This window comes from Pantherophis guttatus, chromosome 2, assembly GCF_059756535.1.
Source record: "Pantherophis guttatus breed Tessera chromosome 2, ASM5975653v1, whole genome shotgun sequence".
Classification (NCBI taxonomy): domain Eukaryota; kingdom Metazoa; phylum Chordata; class Lepidosauria; order Squamata; family Colubridae; genus Pantherophis; species Pantherophis guttatus.
Genome location: NC_142064.1, coordinates 35,175,767 through 35,201,712, shown reverse-complemented (window position 1 = coordinate 35,201,712; position 25,946 = coordinate 35,175,767). Strand labels below are relative to the sequence as shown.

Sequence of the window (25,946 nt, the reverse complement as noted above, 5' to 3'; positions counted from 1 at the left end):
GACCTTATAGGTCATCTAGTCCAACCCCCTGCTCAAGCAGGAGACTCTATACTATTTCTGACAAGTGGCCTTCCAGTCTCTTCTTGAGAGCCTCCAGTGATGAAGCACTCACAACTTCTGAAGACAAGCTGTTCCATTGGTTGATTGTTCTCAATTTCTCCCTATTTCTAGGTTAAATCTCTCCTTGATCAGTTTCCATCCATTGTTTTGTCTGGCCTTTGAGGTGATTTGGAAAATACGTTGTGCCCCCCCCTCCCTTCTCTGTGGCAGCCTCTCAAATATTGAACTAGCCATGCCCAGTTCTTGTAACCGGTCTTCATATGTTTTAGCCTCCATACTTAATTGTCCCGCTTCATCAAGTCCGGCCCCGCCGTTGTACGGAAAGACCGATATACTGCGTCCACTTGAATTATCCGTTCCCTCCCTCCCTTCCCTCAGCCTCGTTTCCTCGTCCTCCTCCTTCGCTTTCCCGCTGTTTTCTCCAAGCAGCCAAGAGAGAACGGGCTTGCCCGGCCGTCGCAGTCTCCCACGCCTGCGATGCCAGATCTCGCCTCCCGCCCGGCCGAGAGCCTCTGCTTTCCTTGGCAAAGCGCTTCATCACTGCAGCGCAGGGGACGCGCGCGACGCCGGGGGATCCGCGCAGCTACTATCCCGCCCCTCCTCAGCCTCGGTCACGCCGCGAGGCTCCTCCTCAAGGAGGAGAAGACGGAGGAAGAGGGGGGAAAAGTCCAATCTGCAGCTACCCCGAGCAAGCCGCAGCGCTATTACGCAGGGCACCGAGTGGTTGGAGAAGAGGCAGAAACAGCAGCCGGGGCTGCGCTTCCAAGCGGGTAAGCGGGGTTCCCACACGCAACGCCGCCTCTGCCGCGTGGAACTTTGGAGAGAGTTTTCTCCTCTCCTCCACCCATCAGGTTTGGAAACGGGGCTCTCTCCGCACTTTTCCCGAAGGTCCTTTAAGGCGGGAGAGGGGCTGCTTGAACGGTGGCAGTCACGCTCGCGCGATTTTCTTCGGCGCAGAAGTTTGGGCGAGTTCCGCGGGACTTTTGGGGAGAGTGAAGGGGCGAGCGGTTTGCGGTGGTGCTGCAGTCTTGTCCGAGGCGCCTCTGTTTCCTTTGCGGGCGCAACCCTTTTGGGAGGGGGGAATTTCTGTTTCTAGGGGGAAATCGCAGCTGGTTGGCGGGGTCGTCGAAGTCTTGCCTTCTCTTTTGCATATCAAAGCCCCCCCTCAACTTGGGGAAAGGGGCAAAGAGAACTTTTTAGGGAGGGTAAGCGGATGGCAATGGGGGGCAGAAAGGCGAGGTGAAAAGCTGCGGACGAGAGCGGCGGCGGCGGCGAAGGAAGCGCAAAACGTGCCGGGGGGCTGCCGACAACCCGGCCGGATTTGCCGCGTGCTGGACGGGGAAAGCCTCGAGGCTTTGCAAAGGGCTTGAACGCGCGCGCGCGCGCATACTCTCTCTCTCTCACCCACGCGACCTTACTGCCGGCTTCTCTCTTTCGGTAGGATGAATCTGCAAGATTCGTCCTCTCTTTCTCTCTCTCGCTCTCGCAAGCTTGCAAAGTTGTTGGCTTGCGCGCTTCGTCCTGCAATCGGACTGGGGACGTGGTGCATTTCTTCCTTTAAGTCGCCGAATACTTTTGACGCACAACTGAGAGGCGACTTAGTCGTGCGCGGCGCCTTTCCCCAAGCCTCCCCTCCTTTCCCGTTACTTGGCGTGTGGAGCTGCAGCGGCAATAAAGGGGGGGGAGAGATCTCGAGAAGGTGGCGTGGATTTGTGGGGGGGGGAGGAAGAAGAAGAAGGGGGTTATCTGAGGCAGAGGCCGGGGGGGGGGCTCAGGGGAGCAGACGGGTGGCGCTTTGAAACTCACAGGCACGTGCGATGCCGCGTAGCCGCTACAGGGAATCCTTCTCCTTCCCCCGTGCGCCCGGGGAGCGTGAAATTAATCCCTGCAAACTGACGAGGAGTGGGGATGGGTGGGCTCACTCGGGGTTGCCACTTTGACGTGTAAGCGAGAAGCGGGCGGGGAAGGGAGGATCGACGAGCAGGACGGGAGTTCCCACGCAGCTGCATACAGCTGAGGTACTTGGCTTTTAAGTTTCGGTGATCGGTAGGACCCGGTGTAATTCTTCTCCGCATAGAATTTTGTGGTGATGCTACATCGGAATTTCAAGCGCAAGAATCCACGTTGGATCTCCGCACCCCCCTCTTCTAGGGAGATTCCACTTTTTTTGTGCCTCCCCCCCCTCCAAGAAATTAATGGTGTTTCTAGAAAGGACAGAACATTAAGAGGAATCTCCATCAAGCGTGCGATGCCTACCTTTTCTCGCCTGAATAGCACTGCAGTGCAGGGAGCTGACATGATCCAGTGTGTCCTTGTTTAGAGAAAGGCTGTCACAACATCACAACCCATATCTGGGGTGTTGTTCACTGGAAAGGAACCGACACTCTTTTGTTTTTTAAAATAAGCTGATATTTTAGCCTAAATTAAAAAACAATATTACTCGAAAAAGTATGTTTCCTTCTGCAGAATCATTGGGGAAAAATGAATATGTGGTGATGTGTCCTAACATCTGCCTGCATAAAAAGCGGATCAGCATTTGTGTGTTTCATGAACAACAGTATTTAACTTGGAAAGGAATTGCTAAACATTTAAATGATTATGTGTGACCATAAGAATGTTACAATAAAAAGGAAACTGAACAGCAAAAATATTGCAAGTTTACTTCATTGATAAATGTCACGAGTGCAGACAAATTATGTGGAAAAGGGAAGCAAAAAATTAAATGCTACAGTTTAAGTCTCTACGTCTTTATTAATTTAGGCTATACCCGAACTTACTGAGCAGAAAGCTGCATTTAATTTTGTACTATTCCTGAATAAGTATTTATATCATTGCTGCTAATAGAGCTAATGTTGAATATCCGGAAGTATGTACAGTACAAGATATTCCACAGCATCAGCTTTATATTATTTTTTTCCCCAGAAAAATTCCTAGATTTTCATTAAACATTTTGCTCTTTTTATATTTCAAAATCTCTTTTTTTACAAGAAATTTATATGAATGTGTGATTTCTCCTTTAATTTGGACACATGAAAGAATAAAAACAGCCAGAAAGACTTTAGCTGCATTTTGGTGTATATTACATACATAACAAATAGTGTGTTATAACAATGATGGGTATATTGTTAAATGTATCCTATTTCTCCATATAAGTGCGGGGATTATAATAGGATATTTAAAAATAAAGAGCTGAAGCTAATGTCCAAAAGACAGAATAGGAGGTTATTTTTGTAAGCAAAGCCTAGATCGCATGAGAAGGTAGTCAAGCTAGAAGCATAGGGGAACATGATAAATTGACATAATGAAGGACAAAATAATGCTGCTGTATAATTTTAAGGCTGGGTGAAAAATTAAAATTATATTAAACTGTTGTAGTGTTATCTTCTTATCCTATACAAATCTTAATTGAAAACAATCTGACTGATTTTATTAAAACTGACTTCCAAGTAAATCCTGCAAGATTTTTATAACCTTGTTACCTAGGTTGATCCTAAACTTGCAAATCTTAATAGAAAATCCCATTCAATATAATTAAGTTTGCTGTCATTGACTATAAATAGCAGGAGATCCATATAAATCTATTTATCAAAATCAGAATGTTGGTGCTTATTTAATCAAACACATTTATTAGAGTAAATAAATTTGCAAATAGGAAGGAGAGTTTTCAGCTATGCAGGCTTTGTTATGTCACCGATAGCATTTAACATCCTAGAATAGATCAGGAGTTGGTAACTAATTTAATTGAGTTTTACTAAGTAACAGTATGTAGCTTTAAAAGGCTGAGTAAAAATGTTTATGGTACAAAATGAAGTGCACTATATGTATTAAATTATTATGCTCAAGGATATTCCAGCTTGTATTTCCTTTTAAGATAAAAATACATTTTTTAAAAAATCTGTTTTAGGATGCAAGATTAAATATGGGAGCAAACTTTAATAATGTACTTCATAAAATGTATACCTATCAGTAAAAAATCATATTTTTTTGCAATTGCTGCATGTAATTTTTAATTTTACGCATTGCAACCCAGCATTTATAAGCACTAGGCAACCAAATGTGTATTTTGTGAAGGATATCAAATAGGCAACCTTCTTTTATAAAAGTACAGTATGCTCTTTGATGGACCATTAAGTCTTTTACTAAATATTTTTGATCAGTAAATTAGATAAGTAAATTAGTAGAGATTATTAAAAATCTCTCTTTTTAACTCCAGTATGACTATTCGTTTTAACAAAAAGGAATTTTCCAGAATATTTTAACTGTTGTGATATAAAGAAAGATTGCAAATTATTTGTAGGATATTCTACTCAGGAGAAAACTGATATTTGAAAGGTAGGAAAACTATGAGTTTGGAGAACTTAAGGATGAAGTAGCTGTATTTAAATTATATATGTATATATTATACATTATTATACATATTATATATATATGTATTATATAATTATATATATATATGTATATATGTATATATTGTATGTGCTAGATATTTTAAACTGGAAAGAATGTAAATCTAATATATGTTAACTGTGCAAACAGTAAACCTGGTATTCACGTCAGAATCAGGAATTCTGGTGTGAAATTCCACTGCCCCATTCTAAGGTTACACAGAAAAAATAAGACCAAAAGAAAGCAGCGCCATGTTGGTCTGTGAAGTTCTTTTTCATTTCTGAAGTAGAAAGTAGATGAATAAAAGGCCTGTCTCGTGCCCTTGCAACCTATGCAGAAATATTTAGAATACAGTTCTGAGTGAGTATTCAGAGTAAATAAATAAAACAAATTCTTTGAAAGTATCAAAGAATATCAGCTAAAGTAACACCTACCAAATAGTAACTAGAGGGCCTTTTATCCTACATCTCTAAATGTGGATCTTCCAAATAAAATTAATTTGTCTTTACATTTTATGCTGAAATAACAAAGACTTGCACTAGGGGAATAGTTGCCCGTTTTCTAACCTTTGGAAGGTTTATAAAAGGAGGGGGACACTGGTTTTTTGGGGGGGATTGGGATAATATTGTCCTTCAGAGAAAAGTTTTATGTATGTATGTATGTATGTATGTATGTATGTATGTATGTATGTATGTATTGCAGTATAAAGTGGAAAACAATGAGGTATCTGAGGAAGCTGAATCTAATACATTTATTGTTAAAATGTACATTGTTTTGAGAATGTTGTCAATTGAAGAAACTCAGGTTTCAAATAATAATAAAAAATATCCTGGATTTATCTGAATGCTGTGGAAAACATTTGCTCATGCTCTAAATGTTTCTATGTATGCATTTTAATACTGACATTTTTCTTGTTTCATTAATCCATTCAATAGATCTTCTATGGCATTATTGCTAACATTGAATTTGAATTTTAGGAATAAGAAAATACCCCCCCCCTTTTTTTTTTTTTACTAAAACTCCAAACCCAGATTTAAATGATGTATTAACGTTCATAATAGATGGCACAAACTTAATAAAATAGCAATGTCTTCTGATTTTACAGAAAAGAAAAATAATCTTGCAGTTACTAGTTTGATAGAATTTCCTGGGTATAATTGAACAGGCTAAACTAGAAAAGAGTAGTGAGGAGAAATCTATCATTTTGCATGCTGGTTGTGAAAATAATTTCAAGAAGGAAGAGAAATTACTCTTCAGAGAAAACCAGCAGAAATCACTATTGATTAAATAAAAATAAAATGTTTAGGAAATCAAGGCTAATTGTGTAAAATATGATTGCCTGAAGGTATAAAACATCAGTTGATAATTAAAGTTACTACATTACCAAAATAATTAGTCCCCTGCTTCAAGTGCTAATTAACCTTCACCCCATATCCTTGCAGCATTGGGTAATTCATTGATTGGGTTTATATATCACACTAAACCATAGTTTGTTTAACCAGATTTATAAAATAAATTAGATGGCTGAATTTGAGAATGGTTGAAGTAATAAATAATGATTTATAAACCATAGCATCTGAGTTCATTCAACTTACTAAGGCAAAATCAATTAAGTAACAATGACATTAGATTTTTGTGTGAAACAAAATATCAATTCAGAGTAGAGGGAAGTGACACTCTTATTAGAACAAGGAAGAAAAGTTAACACTATAGCTATTGCAAATGCATCTTTGGATTAGTGATTACAGCAGCAAGAAAATAAGTCATTGCAAGCTCATTTTATTTATTTTATTTGGTTTTGGTGTTTGGTCTTTGGCGCTTTTCTCCTTTGTTGTTAAGATGTCCATGAACTATTGGTGGATTGGTTAAGATACAAGCAAAGATCAACCAATCGGCCAACTTGGAAATCAATGTAAAAATTGAGGGGCTTGAAATAGGATTAACAAAAAGGAGAGAACAAAATTTGGAATGGGACAGATAGGCTTGAAAGAACAGCGAGGGAGTATCAAGAAAAGAAAACATAGAGTAGGGAAGGAAACCTGGAGAAAGGATGGATAGAAAGATTGTTGGCAGGGAGAAAGAGCAAAAACAGCAAGGAGCAATTAGGAACAAAGTTGTGCTGGGATTGCAAAGCCTCTTATTATTTTCTTGGGCTGGTTTACAGTTCTAGGTAGTCCACAGGCCTCCTAAGAATGGGCAAATATAGGAAAAATCTGAAACTCCCATCCTCCTTCAGTACAAGAAGTGCTCTTCATAATCTCTTAGCTCGCTGATCAAAATAGTTGATTCATCTGGTAGATGAGGAGAAATATCTAGGAATAATTGTTGAGGATCAGGTCACATGGCAAATGGCAAATGTGTTGGAGGAAGTAGCGAGCAGGTCCATATCTACATTGAGCACTCATGGTTTATCTTCTCATATATAAGGTTGACCATAAATCTGTCTTGCCAGGGTTTGAATTGATTACTTAGAGAGATAGACTGGAAACCAGATGTAATTAGAGTAAAGTAGCACATTTGGTCTTATTAAATTAATACCTGTGATTTAAAATCAGACTGTGTTCTGTCAGGAGATAACTTTGAGTAATGTCTGTTCTAAGCACCCACTATACATTGACATTAGAAAATACTTCACAATAACAGAAGCAGAATCATTTAGCTCCACTGACTTTCCAGAGTTGTAGATTTGAGAATTTCTGGTGGAATTTTGTGGAAATTACACTGTTGGAATTGGGTTTTAGCTTGTATGTTTGTATGTTAGCTGTATGTTTGGTAGAAGACATTGGGGTTCATATTCAAATTATGTTGAATTGAAAAGAAATTTTGAGGTTTCCTTTGACTATTTATTTCAGCATCACTGTTTAAAGTTTGTTTTGTTTACTTAAGTAATGTTTTTCTCAGTTCAGATATAATGAGAAAATAGCAAGAAAATGTATTCACATATTTAAATAATAATTTAGTATTAAATCTAAACAAGATTATTGTTTGACTAAACTGAATTTTATGCAGTACTGTGCAAAAGTCTTAGATCACCATTAGATTTGTTGTTGTGTATAATAACCATGTCTCAATATCCTTAATAGAATACAAACAGAAAATACAGGAGATATGTATGCAGTATTCAAAAACAGGAAAAAACAGCTTTTATAGACCATGAAGTTCAACCTCCCACACACTTGAGCAACAGCATAAACCATAAACCATAAACCTAAATGGAATGGAACCCTAAGTACAATCATTGCTAACACCTGTATGTGTTCTACTGTGATGCCAAAATGTCTCTGTGCAAAAAGGTCTATTACACCAGGTTTGTGCAAGACATGCTTGACCGTTTATTAGCAAACTTCCAATGTAATTCATTGGAAGCTTGCTAATAAAAATCTGAAGAGATGTTCCTCAGAATTTCTTCTTTGAGAGACTGGAGGATGTCCACAAGGACCTGACTCAGCATCTGGCAGTTTCGTCGGGATTCCAAGTTGACCCTTCTACAGTCAGATGAAACTTAATCAAGAAGGTCTTTGTCAAGAAATCACTTTTGCAGGAGGGGTACAGCATGAAAAGGCTAAGATATGGACTGAGGATCAGTGAGAAAGGATATTATGAAGTGATGAATCCTAATCTGAAATTTTTGGGTCAAATAGTCGACAATATGTGAGAAGAAAAAATGGAGATAGGTGGACGAATGAGAGCTTGTGGCCTTCAGTCAAGCATGGGGAAATGGGCTATATTTCTGCCAGTGGTGTTGGCGATATTGCCCGTATTGATGGGATGCTGAAAAGTACAGACAGGTCTTGCCATTCCTTCTGGAAGGCACCTGATTGGGATTGGGTTTATTTTTTAGCATGATAACGATCCCAAGCTTACTGCTACTGCAGTGAAATCATTTTTAGCGAGGAAAACACCGGATAAAGCACTGAAAGTCATGGACTGGCTTCCAAAGACCATACCTGAATATTATAGCGGCAGTATGGGATTACCCAGACAGAGAAAGAAATAGAAGACAACCTAAATCTAAAGAATTCTGAGAAGTGCTGAAAGAAGCCTGGTATAATATACTAGAAGATTACCTCAGAAAACTTCAGGACAGTCTCCCCAAAAGAGTTTAAGATGTGCTTAGAGCAGTGGTTCCCGATGTGGGGCCCATGCCCCACAGGGGGGCAATTTGATTTTTAATAGGGGCAATTGGAACCTTGTTTAAACCAAGTTAGTGGCCTTTTAGGTTTCCTCCACTTGAGTAGGAGTCACTTCTTGAATAGTAAGAATTATTTGTCGGGGGGGATCAGGTTTTTAGAGATGCTTAGGTGGGGCATGGCCAAAAAAAGGTTGGGAACCACTGGCTTAGAGCCAAGGGAGGTCACACCAAATACTGACTTTTGCTTGAAGCAGCCATTTTGTTCTGAAAATTGTGTTTGTTTAAATTTTGTGTACATATTTCCTGTATTTTCTTGTGCAGAAAATAAGATTTCTGTATTGAATCTTAATACAGAAATTGAAAAATAATTATGATGCTCATCTCTGTTTCAAAGCCAAAGAGCCAGCGCTGTCTGAAGACGTCTCTGTGATCATGTGGCCGGCATGACAAAACACCAAAGACAAAACAACACAGAATGCTGTTACGTTCCCACCAAAGATGGTCCCTATTTTTTCTACTTGCATTTTTTTACGTACTTTTCAACTGCTAAGTTGGCAGTTCAACATTTCTGTTGTTTTTCCAACATATTATGCTAAAAGCAACTCATAATTTTTATATAAATAGCAATAAATACGAATGTGCCCAAAAGTATTGACATGTCTCCACTTTTTCTCAAAGAATCCCAATTTGTCTTGAAATAAGTTGAAACTGTCACAAGTCCAAGGGCAGACACTTTGCTTTTGATGTATGACTTAACATATTCTTATAAATAGCAAAACAAATGAAATTAGTATGGAGATAACTTGGCACTCTTAGAATAAAATACGTTATTGGATTTCAGTGGTCTCTCAAGCAAACTAATTAGTATCACAAATGTATTCAATTTCATTATCACCCAAACTATTTGAATAGAGAAAAATACTCTGGATTTTTGGATCCTTGTATGCAGCACAGTCAACATGGCCAAGAAAAAGAAAAGCAAAGAATTACGTATATGAGTGAAAAGAATGTTCCTGTGAGCACAGTTGCCATTATGAAAACGTTTTAAGATCCCTGGATATGGCTGCAAAATGAAAACTTACTGCAGATTGAACAGAAGGATAGTTTGAATGATGGAGGAAAAAAACTAAGGAAAAATTCAAAACATCCAATTGATATCCAAGATCAAGATACAATACTATCAAGTTGCACACTATTGTTTTCTGTCTGACTGAAAGTGGTATCTTTGGTAAAAGACACAGGAAGACCCCTTCTGACACACACAAAAAGCCAGAGTCAAGTTTCCTAAAAATGCATGTATGCAAGCCATAGACTTTCTGGGGGAATGTTCTCTGGCCAGATTAAATAACATTTAGAGCTTTTTTCACAGCAGCTCTATGTTCAGAGAAGGAAAAATGGAAAAAAAACACGCCATGGGATTAATTTTTTTACCTCTGAGTCTGGGCCCCTTGAATGTGTGAGGGGTGTAATGAAATCAGATTGCCAAGGCTTTTGGAGCCTAATATCCTATCTCTGTTGCAGGACATAGGTCTTCCCATCAAGATAATGGTCCAGAACATACATCTAAGAGAACCCAAGAATAGTTGAAAACAAACATTAGATTGTTCTGGTCTACTATGAGTTCAGATCTGAATCCAATATAGACTGACTATGGAAAGAGCTGAAACTCACAATTGGGAAAAGGAACCCATCAAACCTAACACAGTTGGAGCAGTCGGTTCAAGAAGAGTGGGACAAATTCCATTTGAGAAGTCTAGAAGTTGCATTCAGAGCTACAGAAAGTGCCTGATTAAAGTTATGGCCTCAGAAGAATGCGCTATAATATATTAGGTTAGTGGGCCACTCGCCATGGCCAATTCATCTTAGGAGAACTCACCGCAGGACAAGAGTTACACTAATATTGAAGAAATAGTGGTATAGGATAATTAAAGAAAGGATGCCAAAGGAGGGATAAAATGAAAAGTGAATGACAAAAATTAAAATATTTTAAAACTTATTTTAAATACCGGTAATTAAATTGAACTGAATTGTCCCGCAGCAAATTGTCCCGTGATGAGTTGCCCATGTTGAATTATTCCACAGCAAGTTGACTGTGACAAGTTAGCAAGGAGAATTGGCTGTGGCGAATTGTACCATTCCAGTCCCAAAGAGGTGCAGCATTCTCACTTTCATTTTTCAGAAACTGAATGTATATATGCTATGTAAAAATGTATACGCCGTGAAAAAGTAAATAGAAAATCTTTAAGAAGTCTTAATTCAATAAAATTTAGCAAGAATTGTTTTTATTGTGCCTATTTTGCAAGTCATAAAATAGATGTTCTAACTAAGATTCTGTGTTGATTTTTTTACAAGAGAGTTATAATTATCTTTAATTAGTGCCAGTTCTTTATAATAATGAAGTGAACCTATCTGGAAAGTAGATGCTTTTGATCAGTGTTTATTATCATAGCAATCATTTTAACAAATTTGACTTCTGTTTCTGTGGGAACTTTATTCATTTCATATTTTAATAGTTGTGTCTTAGGATTTTGAAGAAAAATAAATATCATTTCTAAACAAATTAATTATATTGAATAAACATTTTATTACTCTTAATACTCTGTGATAATCAATAATGAGATTAAATAAAATAAGGAAAAAAGCTGGCACTTTGGTTAGTACTCGTGTTTATTTCAAAGACCTTTGTGTCTGCTTCACTGACTCTGATTATAGCTTGTATGGTGAATATAATTGATTGATTAAAGCAATATCATTAAATACAAATCCTATTTCCAGTAACAGACTTTTAAGAAATTTGCATTCCAATCTATCAAGTGCTTTGAAGACCCCTAAAGGTAGAAAAACAAGTAGAATTATAGTACATTTAAGAATAATGTATTGTGTGAAGTACCCTCTATACAGATAGTGATAAAATTATGCTAAGGACATGTTTGCTCCTGTTTATCAGATGCAAAAATGAATGTCCATGGGGCAAAATAGTAAATTACTTCATGGTGAGATTTTGATTTACAGGTCATTTTTAATTCTTTAATGTTATATGTTAAATAGAATGACTGATTGGAAGGCATCTTTTAGACTATTTTCCTTTGTCATAGGCAATATCTGAGTAAAACAGCCTTCTTCAGCCTGACAATTTCCATGAGATTGGACAACCCATCTCACTCAGTCTACCTTAGGAGAATGGTTGCTTTAGTTCGGCACATCAGGCTTGTGCCAGGGTGAAAAAGTCTGGGGTTAAAAAAATGTTGCTTTGATTTGTATTCCTGAGTTTGAAATCAATGTTCTTATGTCGCATCTTGTAGTTAATACCTAAAAACTGAAACAAGCATCCACAATTAGCGAATATTTCCATAAAGAAATTCATGATGCCATTATTAATCAAGTACACCTACTTAGGTTAAAAGAATGCAATAGCAGCAACAATGAATGATGAATTGTTCTGAGAGCTTCGTGAATTGTAGAGGCTTTGGTTTCTGTGAGCTTGTATAAATTAGGTGTTGATAACAATACAGTGCACCTTATCTGTGACATACAGGGAACAATATTGATGAAGAAATGCTTCTATGATTTGCAGATAGTCATGATGTCTACAGTTGTACCAAAGAAAGCTTTTTTTAAAATGGTGAATGTGAATTATATCCACATACTTTTTTTTTTTTTTTTTGCATCTAAGGGGCTGCTTAGAAGCAGAAGTAATTTAATTCAAGAACAGTACCTGTAACTAGTTATTATGAAAATGCCAAATTGTCAAAGGGGAGAAATTAAAACTTGTAAGAAATTGCTCATTTTTCTTGACTGGGAGACATATTTAGCACTTTGCTTATACATAGAATCACCTAATAAAGTTGCAGCTATTCAGTAGTACCTTCTTCTTGTTCATGGGAAGCCACAAAGATCATGTCAAAAGGACTCAGTGACATAAAATCCAAAAGATAAGTATAAATTTGAAGTTTGTAAATATATTTCTTGAGACTTTTTTTTAATGCCCATTGAATTGAATATCTTGGTCATCTGCTGTTGGTTCTGACCACAAGTTCAGGTCCTTTTCACTTGAGTGTTTATTTCAAATGTATTTTATTTTGTGTGTGTGTGTGTGCTCATTTTTAAATTTTCTTATATCCCATTGCTAAGTGAGAGAATTCATCTGATACTGTATTTAGAATATCAATTCTAGAATGTACTATATTTTAATTTCCCATTTTGTCAGTGCAGAGTTGCTATCAAGCAAGTGATAAACTCTCATATATAAGGCAAAAGGAGTAGGAGTAGGAATTCTGGGGAAGATAGTTTTAGCGAGCAAAGATTAAAATTAAAAACGGCTGTTCTTCTGTGTTAAAGCTTGATTAATCCTTGTAATTACCTTTATCTCTGTATTATTGTTGAGGATGGATTACTTAATTAAAATTTGTAGGCTAATTCCATCAAGCTTTTGATTTTTGGCTTTTTCATCTAGAAAAGCAACTTAGCTGTTGACCTAAGCTTTGTTAGCAAACAGCCTCCAGATGTCTGAAAATGAAACTCCTGCCTTATCTAATGGGAGTCCAGTATATATATAGTGATCTATGTATCTGGAGGTAATAATGCTGGGAAACATCTCAGGATCTTCTGATTTCCCGGGTGACAACTATTTATCTACTCTCTGGTGCTTTTTAATTACCATAAATAACATGAGGCAAATAGGCTGCATATCTTAGCAGGCAACAACATCATCACTGTCTTTTAATTATCGAAGAATATAATTATTTGGGAAAAATGTGCAGTATGGTGAGATTGAAAGAAGGAGTGCTGTAAAGCTGAAGAAATTATAGTGGTCAAAGGATGAGAAAAATGTTGAACTAGTAGATTAAAAATAATGTCAGTCACATGATGAGACACTTAGCATTTGGCATGACTTGTGATGACTATAATTCCAGGCTCTATTATGGTCATAAGTCAAGGACTGCCTGTACACAAAGCAAGGCTTGGGTAACTTAATTAAATAAAGCCAGCTGTTTAAGTTGTTAAAATATTTAGTTTGTGACTAATGGAATAAACACTCTATACATTCAGTTCAATGTATTATTAAACATACTTTGTTTGGTGTCTTTGTATTATTAACGGTTACCGAAAAAAGATTAATTTATTTTTCTAGTTTTAGTCATTTCACCCTTAAACTATAGATTTTAATAAGAATGATGAAATGGCCATTCCTTAATGCATTTAGAAATATTTTATGCATGGTATAGAGGGGGGAAAAGAATTTGCATATTGACTCTAACACAACAAGATTTTTTCTTGATAATGTAAGAGGATATACTTTATACCTGGCTGAAGCAATATAAAAGAGCCAAGGTGGCGCAGTGGTTAGAGTGCAGTACTGCAGCTACTTCAGCTGACTGCTAGTTCAGCAGAGCAGCGGATCAAATCTCACTGGCTCAAGGTTGACTGAGCCTTCCATCCTTCCGAGGTGGGTAAAATGAGGACCCAGATTGTTGGGGGCAATACTGTATGCTATTTAGTATACTGTCTTTGGTGTAAGCCGCCCAGAACAGTCTGTTCTGTTCCTCCTTTTATCTTCCATCTCTTTTGTCTTGCAAAAGCTACCTTGAAAAAAACAACCTTAACTCTAAAGTGAATTCTGTTGAAGAAGACCTTTGATTAAATTTTAAACTATATATTTAAAGCACTATGTGTACATTTATTTAGAGTAACTCTCAATCTAAATGTAGCAGTATTTTGAAGGCCTTGTTAAGCAAACTAAGTGTATTATACAGATGATTCAATATGTAGGCTTATCAGAAAGAAAACTGCCAAGAATCATTAATTTTGATAAAATCAGAGTAAATCACATTAAACCATCAGTTTGAAAATAGCTTTGTACCCAAATTATTTTGCTATATGTTTAACAGTCTCTTACATAACCTTTTTGTTTAGTAGTGAAGCCATTCTTTAGCCATATTCTTTAGCTAAAGAAAAGGAGTTTGCCTATTTCAAGTGCAATATTCACTTCTATATACAGAACAACTAATGCATTCCCTGATGTGCTTACTCTGTTCATATTATCATTCATTCTAAGGAACACATTTCCATGTCATTCAATTCCTTTGTACCCACTGAAATAATCACTAGAAATATGGACAGAGATATCGGAAGGAGATTTGTCTGGAAATCACTTTTTAAAATTTTAAGGAATTGTGGCATTACTCCAAAGGTCTTTAATGAAAGAATTGTTGTTATCCCTTCTTCAAATAAACTGAAAAGAGAGGAGTTGAGATATATAACAAATGTATTTCCACATGCAATCAATCTATTTTTATAAACACTCCATACCAGCGGTCACCAACAGGTGGTCCATGGATCACTGGTGGTCCACGAGAAAATTCTGGTGGTCCGCAGAAAAATTATTTGCATTTTTTATCTTGCACTAAGTTGGGTCCTACAGCCCCTGGGCTGGATATGTGCAATGAACGTTTGTGTTGCTGCAGAGAGTCTCCCCCTCGGGGTCTTTTTGTGCGGGTCGGAGGAGGGCAGAAATTCCGACTTGGGGTCTGCTTCAGCCTCCTGGTGTGGAACTTTGGGCGAAGGCTGGGCGGAAGTGCCGCTGGTGGTGAAGAGCCAGAGGGCCTTGATCCAGTAGGACTGAATCATGGCCTGGAACTGGCTGACCATCTCAGCCCGCTGAGCCTCCAGGCGCTGGTACCTGGCCTTGCACTCCCACAGGTCTTCCCTCTGCTTGGAAAGCCTATGCTCCTAGTCCTCAATGAGGTGCTTCTGCTGAGCCTCCTTGGTCAGATCCAATTTGAATTGAGCTGTTTTGCCAACTCTTTCTCATGGTGGCTGCTTAGCTCCAACAACTGCTTCCTGTTGGGGCCCTAAGGAGCCCGGGTGGGCAGGCAAGGAGTGGCTTGGAGGGGAGGGTTGAGTAGAGGCTGGTGAGGCGCCCCTCGATGCAAGTGACACCGAGTTGGCCATGCCCACCCAGTCACATGACCACCTAGCCACGCCCACCCAGCCGGTCATTAGGCAGATCATATTAGTGGTCCGCGGGATTTTAAATTATGAATTTAGTGGTCCCTGAGGTCGGAAAGGTTGAGGACCCTTGCTCCATACCATTATCCAAGAGAAAAAAAGCTCCTTTTAAATTACCATGGAAATTTACAAGGGATGTTACTTCAGTCATATCAGACAATGGTGAAATTCAAAAATTTTCCCTACCCATTCTGTGGGTGTGGCTTGGTGGTCATGTGACTGGGTGGCCATGGCTTGGTCATGTGACTGGATGGGTGTGGCTTGGTCATGTGACTGAGAAAACCAACTATCACACTTTACACACAAATTGTCACAAAAGCTACACAGCTGACTCACACACAATGCAAAAGCAGCTGGACTTCACACAAAATGGCCCCTGCAACAAGCAGGAACCTCACAGAGTCATAGAGTTCAAAAATAAACTATCACACTTTACATAAAAATAACACAAAAGCTACACAACTGACTCACACACAATGCAAAAGCAGCTGGACTTCACACAAAATGGCCCCTGCAACAAGCAGGAACCTCACAGAGTCATAGAGTTCAAAAATAAACTATCACACTTTACATAAAAATAACACAAAAGCTACACAACTGACTCACACACAATGCAAAAGCAGCTGGACTTCACACAAAATGGCCCCTGCAACAAGCAGGAAACTCACAAAGTCATAGAGAGCTCAAAAACAAACTATCACACTTTACACATACCGGTTCGGGCAATAGGTATTAAAAACATGCTTTAAAAAGTAAAAAAAAAAGTTCCAACCATAGTGCTGCACAGCTTATTGTCACAGCTGATTGTCGGAACCTTTTTTAAACCTTTTTAAAGCATTTTTTTACTACCTATTCACCCGAACCGGTAGTAAAAAAATGCAATTTTTTTTTAAAAAAATTCAGACAATCAGCTGTGCTGCACGATCCTCGGAACTTTTTTTTTTTTTTAGTTTTTAAAGCATTTTTTTATTACCAGTTCTGGTGAACCGACACCAACAGGTAGCATTTCACCCCTGATATCAGGTATGTTGGTGGAACAGACATACCTGATATCAGGGTATTCTAATTTCATGTGCAAAAATATTGCTAAGTATTATTGCCACCTGTGTGTACACCAAAAACTAAACAGGTGAATCTTGAGTACTAGACTAAACAGCCAGGTTTATTAGAATATAGATAGGATAAGGTATATCACATTGCCTGTATTAAATCATACCTCATTCTTCTTCATTTTGGTAAAACATGCTCGCTCTCTGCTTTCTTCATTAATCACTCCCAAAGGAAAAGCAAAATCAATTCAAAGCAAATTTAAAAGTATTTTCTGTAGTCATGTTTCCTGAGCATGATTCTACAAATTCAGATTTTCTAGAAGTTGCATTAGCAATTTTGAAATAAAGTGGAATAGAAATAATTTGGTTTGCAAAAGTGGAAGAGCTTCACAGTTATGTGCCACATTTACCAATGAGTGCCTCTGGATATTTTGGACTACAACCTGTTCTGTCCCCCTTCCCCACACAGGCAAACACACAACCAGGCACGCCTGCCAAGTTTTTATTAAGCAATCAGACTAGAAACCCTTGCAGATAAGAGTTTTGGCAGTAAACTGCACAATGCCTGCCAAGTCAGTTTTCACTCACAGTAAGCAAGAGGGAGTTCATCCTCAGTCCGGTCCAGTAGCAAAAAGTAATCCACGAAGCAAGAGTTAGCCAAGGTCCAATCCAAATATGTACAAGCCAGATTCCAGGTAACGTGATGTGACTCTCAGGTTTTTAACTTTGACCATCACAAAGTCTGAAGAGCAATCACACCCCCTTTTATTCCTTGTGGGGTGTGGCTCAATGACTCAGCTCAATCTCTGGCCCTCCCACGCCTCTTTCATTGCTGCGCACGCTTCTCCCTCCAATGCTGCCTGGGATCAAGCCAGGATTCATCATCCTCGCTCCCTGTCTGTTGTTGTTCCGATATGCTTTCCTCCTGGCATATCCCAGGCTGTTCCTTTTGGTCTTCGGATGAAACCTGAGGCATTGCCAGAGAGGAGGGTCCTGGAGAGGGAGGCCTTGTCAGATCCTCCCCACCACCTTCTGAGTCCCCTTCCTCTGTTAGGACAGGCTCGGGAGTCGGGGTCACAACACAAACGGTTATGCTGCTGGATTAAGGAAAATTGTAATTTGGAATATATGGACGGTACCCTAGACTACATATATGATCATATAAATATAACTAGAAAGTCTGAAAGGAATTAGAGGGCCAGAAGTACTGGCTAAAGCATCAGGCTAGAAACAGGGACTGTGAATTCTAGTTTCCCTTTAAGCACAAAGCTATTTGGATAATCTTGAGCTAGACATTCTCTCAGCCAGTGGTGGGTTGCTCCTGGTTCTGTCCGGTTCTATAGAACCGGTAGTAAAACCGGCAGGAGGCTCCGCCCACCTGCCACAACAACATCATGGGTGATCTGTGCAGAAGTGTGCGTGTGCATGCGCTCCCGTTGCAAACCGGTAGTAAAGGTAAGTAGAACCCACCCCTGCTCTCAGCCCTAGGAAACAGTCAATGGCAAATGACTTTTGAAATCTTGCCAAAAAAACTGCAAATCCTTGTCCAGATTCTTGAGCTGCCAGAGCTCAAACACACACACACACCCCACTGAATTATAAATTTGAAGATCCTTTCCATAAGTGCTATTGTGGCAAATAGTTGAGTGTTTTCTTGGGCCTTTAAGTCTTGATACCCTTGGGCATTTACTCTGGAGCACAGAATATAAATTATTGGACATTTAACTTAATATAGATAAGATTACTGATGGTTTTTAGAACTCAGAGAGTGCTTGGTGATCAATAAGGATCAGAAGATATTTTCCTCCAGTCCTAATTAATCCCTTCTCCAAAGTCATTTAGTTGCAAGGTAAAAAATTACACCTATTCCAAGTTGCAGGATATCTTCCTGGGAAGCTGGCACGGGTGGGGTTTCACCTTTCTCTTCCCAACCCCTAATTTTTCAACTAGGATATTATAAGCTGTTTGATTCTATTAGGTCAATATATTCATAATTAATTCATTAAGAATTAATGATTGAGGCACGAAAGCTGTTTAGAAAAACTAAAGCAAGAAAGTAAAGGAAGATTACTCTCTTGATTTAGTTTTTCTAAACAGCTTTCATGCCTCAATCAATTACATCAAATTAATAGGAAAATTAATAGAACTCTAAAAGTAATTTAACAAGTAAGATTTGAAAGATTGAAAAGAGGAGGAAAAGGCCAGAGAGTTATAAACAGAATGACTATAGATGTGTATCTTATGCTTCTGGTAGAAAAGCATCAGTTAAGATGTTAGTCACCTAACGTATCTAGAAACCTTTACTTATGTGACTATTGTTTCAGTGTCTATCTGCTACAAACAGGTGTTCCAAATCAAATGTTCACAGGTACCACTTAGGACGTGTTTTGTATCTTAGCCTCTGTTCATATTAAGGGCTGGCATGATGCAGAGTAGAGGACACGGTGGCTCAGTGGCTAAGACGCTGAGCTTGTCGATCAAAAGGTCGGCAGTTCAGCAGTTCGAATCCCTAGTGCCGCATAACGGGGTGAGCTCCCGTTACTTGTCCCAGCTTCTGCCAACCTAGCAGTTTGAAAGCATGTAAAAAATGCAAGTCGAAAAATAAGAGACCACCTTTGGTGGGAAGGTAACAGCGTTCCATGTGCCTTTGGCGTTAAGTCATGCCGGCCACATGACCATGGAGACATCTTCAGACAGCGCTGGATCTCGGCTTTGAAACGGAGATGAGCACCGCCCCCTAGAGTCAGGAACGACTAGCACATTTGTGCGAGGGGAACCTTTACTTTTACCTTATGATGCAGAGTATGATTAAAATAAATTATGGAGATTTTTGCAATTGCATTCTAGACATGCAATTGAATTGAGTAATCTTAATGAATGAAAAGAAATGGACTCGGAAGCAGTGAAGGAATAACCCTCCCCCAATAATAATTACACATTTTGCAAAGATACCGTTCTCTTCTTTCTTTTACTTTCTTTGTGTTTTCTTGTTAGCTTTCAGTTCTGAATGTATGAAATCGCATTGCTTTTACAGAGGTGATAAAATATAACCCTTGAGACTGCTGGGGTTAGTTTTTTACAGTATCATTTTCATGAGATGTTTTGGAACAATGTCAGGCAGATTTTAAATCAAAGATGCTCCATTCATGAGTGTGCTGCAGTGAATATGTGAACACTTAATCATTGGAAAATGGCACTGTGTAGTGACAATTCCATCCCTTTTCCTTTTAGCAGAATTGCTAAATCATTTTGATAATAGCATTTAGGACTAAAGTGAGAGTCCTTGGAGAGGAGTTTGGCTTTTTGTCTAATTGGATTGCCTTCATTCTATTGGTCTTCAAGTGTCATTAATCTCTTCTAGACGAAATAACTAAGCGTGTAATGATTATTAAGGATAATGCAACCTGAAATCTCTGTGTGACTTGATTTTATGGTGCAAAAAATCAAATACATACTAGATTTCATTTCGGTATATTTGACATCTAATTTTAGGCCGATGGGCATATATTTTTAGCATGAGATGAATGGGAAAGGGGTCTGTTCTTGATGTGCTGTGCAATAAACCTAAAGTCTGAACAGATGCTAAATTTATGGGTTCTGTATGCAAGATGGCAGAGAGTTACATACAGCTTCGCCTTTGCATGATTGGATGATTAGTGTTCAACAATGGAAATATGCTGGAGGGAAAGCAAGTTGCAGGCTTGGAACAGAAACTCCCTCCCTTAGCAACTCCCTCTAAACTATGCTGAAATTTGATCTTCTTTTAGTGCAGAAAGTTATTCAGTGCTTTTGAGAGAAAAATACTTGCCTCTTTTGTAGGACACTTGATCCTTTTATCTATGACATCTGATGTCTGTTGTGTGCAAGAGCATTTCTGTATTGCACCAGCCATCTGTAAATTAGTATGTTTTAACCTATGGGAAATGGGTAGATATGTTTCCTAAGCAGGAATCATTTTAAATCTTTTGTGTGATTCTCTTAAGAATAAACAACTTTAATTTACTTTCTTCTTCTTTTTAGGTTTTGTTTTGAAACTGAAGGTGGTTTGGAATTCCCCGTTGTTGTTATCCAGCAACAGAACTATAGTGAATACACCTTGATAAGTAGACAATGGATAGAGCTTATGAGATGGACGATAGGGTTTTATTAGCAAAAGGGGCTCAGGACATTGCCAAAGAGGCCAAAAAACAGGCAGTAAGGAAAGCAAACCGAGCAGTAGATAGAGCTCAAGATGGCTACACTGAAAGATCTTACAATAGATTCCAGGCTGAAGAAGAAAATGATTATTATAGCCAAGATGGAAATTATGAAGGAGAAGGAAATGAAGACGAAGGATCAAGTGAAGCAACTGAAGGACATGACGAAGATGATGAGATTTATGAGGGAGAATATCAAGGAATCCCAAGTACAGCCCAGAACAAAGATAGAACTGCAGCTTTAGGACAGCAAACCACAGATGTTTACAAGGATCGAAGTGAATTGGAGACAGAGCGAAAAGCTGATGAAGAAGAGCTAGCACAGCAATATGAGTTAATCATTCAAGAATGTGGGCATGGACGTTTTCAGTGGGCCCTCTTTTTTGTCCTTGGAATGGCACTAATGGCAGACGGAGTAGAGGTTTTTGTGGTTGGATTTGTATTGCCCAGTGCTGAGACAGATTTGTGCATCCCCAACTCTGGATCAGGATGGCTTGGTGAGTGTTACTTCTAGTCTGTCACACTGAATCATAATAAATTAGACCAATGCTATCTAGATACCTATTTGAACATATGTAAGATGCTCCCATGGTTTCTATTTTGGTAGGACAAAAAAAAAAGTTGTGTTTTTCTTTTCATCTGCATTAAGACGAGCAAAAAAACAAATTGTTCCTAATTGTCCAGGTGCTTAAAATTGAAAGCTAAGGTGTAAATGTCTTGAATAAATATACGGCTAGGCTATGAAGCATAAAAACAAGTATATAAGGTATTGTAATGAGAAATTAGAAAATGCCTTATTCTGCAGTATATTGTGAAGGGTAAATCAGGCAAAGTTCAAAGGCAAAGAAGCTGGTACTAAATTGATCTGTTACAACAACAATCAAAGGAATCAACTCTTCTTTCCACCCAGAAGTGAAAAACCACACAACCTGTTATGCTGCATGAAGGAAGAGATTTTAGAATCTCTTTGGATAAAATATTTGAAAAAAATTTGATATTATATATGTTGATGGCAGCAAGATTACTTTATGCACAAAAATGGAAGGGCACTTTAATTCCCACAATGGACGAATGGCTGCAAAAGTTGACAGAGTTAGCAGAAATGGCTAAATTGACTGCTTTGATCAAAGAAAAGAACACAATTAATTTTGTTTCTGTTTGGAAATTGCCTTTGGACTTTGTATTTGAAGTGGGGGGAAAATGAAACTTTGATTTTTGCTGATTAGATAGATTTGTTTTTATAGAAATGGCTAGTATATACTATTATATAAAAATAAAAAGTTGAGATTTTATATTAGTACTTATTCTACTGTACAAAAGGAGTAGGAAATCAATGTTTTTCTTTTTTTCCCCCTTCTACTTTTCTCTCTTCCATTTCCCTTCCTTATTTTCCCATTATTTTAATTTTTTTCTTGTACTTCAGTATTTTATATTTTGATAAAATAATAAAACAGAAAAAGAATTCATCTGCATTTTCCAAAAGGTGGATTTTCAGAAGAGTATTAGACCCTTACTGTCTATGTGGGGATGTAATGTAATGTAATTTTGGCCCATATGTACAAACTATGTATTCGGTTATGTATACACTTGCTTTCACTTAGCTGCAACCAGCTAAATTAAGATAGTTTCCCTCTTGCTTGGCATCTTTGAGTGTCTTTCTTCTGTTCTCTGCTCTGTCCACTAAGTCCAAAGGTTTGGAGCAGGGGTGGGTTCTAAATTTTTTTACTACTGGTTCTGTGGGCGTGGCTTATTTTGTGGGCGTGGCTTGGAGGTCATGTGACTAGGTGGGCGTGGCTAGCCGGTCAGAGTCATTTATGGAAGGTCCTCGCACTTACGACCAGTCCTCGCACTTACGACCCGACTCATTTGTTTGCTTTTAACACTGATCAGCTGTAGGACGGCCCTTTGAAGCCCCACGGCAAGAGTTTAAACAGTTTTTTTCCCTCTAGTCATCAGCTGGGACTCAGGAGGCAGCAATAGATTGGGGGTGGGACCAAATAAAAGGTAAGAATAACGTGGGGGTGGGGGGGTGGGAGAGAACCGGTTCGGTGATGTCATATCATCACCACTACCGGCTTGGCTGAACCGGACCGAACCGGGAGGAACCCACCACTGGTTTGGAGGCCATGCTTCATCACCTGACTGCTCCAGCTGTCCTGACAGTGCCTGTGTTTGATCAGACATTGAGACTCTGGAAAGAGTACAGAGAAGAGCAACAAAGATGATTAGGGGACTGGAAGCTAAAACATACTGGATAAAGAATGGTTGCTGGAATTGGGTATGTCTAGCTTAATGAAAAGAAGGACTAGGAGTGACATGATAGCAGTGTTCTAATATCTCAGGTGCTGCCACAAAGTAGAATGGATCAACTTATCCTCCAAAGCACCTGAAGGCAAGACAAGAAGCAATGGATGGAAACTAATGACGGAGAGAAGCAACCTGGAACTAAGGAATTTTTTTCTGAAAATGAGAACAATTGATCATGGAACGACTTGCCTTCAGAAGTTGGGGGTGCTTTAAATGGAGGTTTTTAAGAAGAGATTGGACAACCATTTGTCTGAAATAGTATACAGTTTCCTCCCTGAGCAGGGGGTTGGAGTAGAAGGTCCCTTTCAACTCTGTTATTCTGTATTCGGCAATCTCGGATGATTCTTGGTTTGGAGTTCTCTGAGGCTGACATTCCAGAGATTCATCTGGAGCTGCTTTTTTAGGATTAGAGTCTAAAGCCTGGGACTTGACAATAGTTAAGGAATACCAGTTTTTAGGTAGCCAGTATATACAGTATTGCATGGGGCTCGGTTATTTAAGGGATTATTTCTCCTCAGTTACATCTATTCATCCTATCAGGCCTGGGAGAAATGGCTTGTCATGAGTCTCAAGGGCCCCAAGATTATTTGTCCTTTGGAACATCCCTCTCCCTCCAGGTTAGATTTGTCCCAGACCTGCTTGCCTTTCAAAAAGCTCTAATGACATAGTTGCATTAGTGAATTTGTGGATCTAGTTATGGTTTGAAACAGGGTGGATTTGATTTAAATCAAGTCGATTTAAATCATTAGTAAAAAGGCTTGATTTAAATCAACTCGATTTAAATCATACCATATTTTTCAGAGTATAAGACGCACCTTTTCCCCCCCCTAAAAGGGGGTGAAAGTTTAGGTGCGTTATATACACCGAATGTAGCCCCGCCCATCCACTGGCCCCCACCCTTTGGCCTCTGCCTGGCAGCAGTTACCTCCTTGCAAGAAAACAGCAAGAAAAAACAGCTCCTTTTCAGCTTCAGCACAGCCTAATTAGCACAAGTTGATTGGATCAGCCTCCCGATTCTCAGCTGATTTGCTCTCAGCTGTTTTGCGCAGGGCTCTGCTGCTTGCTACAAAGAGGTAAATTGCTGGAGCAGATTTTTTTTTCCTTGTACTAATCAAGCTATGCTGAAAACAAAAATGAAAGTAAAGCAGGCTATTTGCTGTTTGCTGCAATGAGGCAAAATTGAGCAGAGGCAGAGGGAGATTTCTTTTTCTTCTTTTCCTCACCAAAAAAGGTAGGTGCGTTTTATACTCCGATGCGTCTTATACTCCAAAAAATACGGTAATTTTTAAAGAGCAACTGTCATCTCTGTCCCACAACAGCTCCTCCTCTGACCCGCTGTTGACTCACCAACAGTCCCAATATTGCAGAATATACAGCCTCATGCTACATAACTAAGCTCCATTTCATGCTGAATAAACTAAATTATTAATGTATCTTAAATAGAAAACTATCTTTAGATAGATTTTTACTCCAAAAGCATTTTATTAAAATAAATCTGATAAAAATAAAAAAAAATCCGATTTAAATTTAAAAAATCCAATTAAATTTTTTTTTAAATTGATTTTTATCCACTTTGGTTTGAAAACTGCTAGATTGTTATACTGATTAACTTGCGCTTGCTTTTTATGCTTGTTGGGTTTAATTTTGGTTTTAATTTGCTTTAAAAGGTTCTTCCATGTTTTGGTTATTGGTTGCATTATTTGGGTTGTTTTTAACTATATAAATTGCCCAGTTGCAATTATGAGATGGGTGATTATGCAAATTGAATGAATAAATAAATAAACAGCCACCCTCTGTTTTAAAACATTTAAAAGAACCCAATAGGATTGCCTCTTCTTTGTCCAACTTCTCAGGGTAAGAACAAAGTTTCTGACTTTTGTCATTTTTGCTGTATTGGATTTTGTGTTCAGGTGTTCATTTTGTAAAAAATAATCTTCCCTATCACTTTTTGCATGTTGGCTAGCTGATAGCAAATCAGTGTGGACTGTTTCCACAGCTACTCTTGTGGTGCTCAGGTGAAAAAAAAGTGCAGGTTATCCTTGACCTATGAGCATTGTTCAAAGTTACGATGGCTTCTCCGGTGTAGTATCAAATATCAAATTGCCTTTGCTATTGTCACTAAGGTGAGCATCTGTTTTCACAATTTTCACATATAGATGCTGCCTGAAATAGATTGTCTGGAGTTCTTTGCTACATGTCTGGGGTGATCTTCCCATCTATGACCCTGTTGAGAGTAAATGTTCTTGATGTAGTGTTCTTTACTGATCCCTCTGGGGATCATAATGAGACAGCATAGTAGGACTTGAAAGGATTAGAAGGAATAGCAACATTTTTTTAAAAAAAAAAACCCCATATCTTACCAAACTCAATGTTCAAATGATCTGTATAAAACTTTATGATAAAGAAAAAAAATTAAGACCCTAGCTAATGGATCTTGTGGATGTGACCAAAGGACATCTAGTTTAAGCTGGTCAATCCTGAGAAAATAGACAGGGTTCTTGTTACTGTAAGCTCTGCCACCTGTGGTATAGATCAGTGGTGGGTTTCAAATTTTTTTACTACCGGTTCTGTAGGTGTGGCTTGGTGGGTGTGGTATGGCTTGATGGGAATGGCAGGGGAAGGATACTGTAAAATCTCCATTCCCTCCCCACTCCAGGGGAAGGTTACTGCAAAATCCCCATTCCCTCCCGATCAGATGGGACTCAGGAGGCAGAGAATAGATGGGGGCAGGACCAGTCAGAGGGGGTATTTACCGGTTGTCCGAATTACTCAAAATTTCTGCTACCAGTTCTCCAGAACTGGTCAGAA

At 38.7% G+C, this 25,946-nt stretch overlaps 1 protein-coding gene across 3 annotated transcripts in view; it reads left to right on the top strand.

Annotated features, from left to right (window-relative positions):
* The first annotated feature begins 610 nt into the window (after window positions 1-610).
* Window positions 611-25,946, top strand: part of SV2C (synaptic vesicle glycoprotein 2C) — a 61,068-nt gene continuing 35,732 nt past the window's right edge. The window contains exons 1-2 of one of the 3 annotated variants that reach the window (XM_034441101.3): window positions 611-830; window positions 20,656-21,328. In XM_034441101.3, coding sequence (XP_034296992.1) covers window positions 20,746-21,328 — 583 coding nt within the window. In that variant the 5' untranslated portion in view covers window positions 611-830; window positions 20,656-20,745. Of the gene's footprint in view, window positions 831-20,400; window positions 20,563-20,655; window positions 21,329-25,946 lie in introns of those variants that run through there. The other 2 variants (XM_087885774.1, XM_034441102.3) reach the window with 2 other exon arrangements.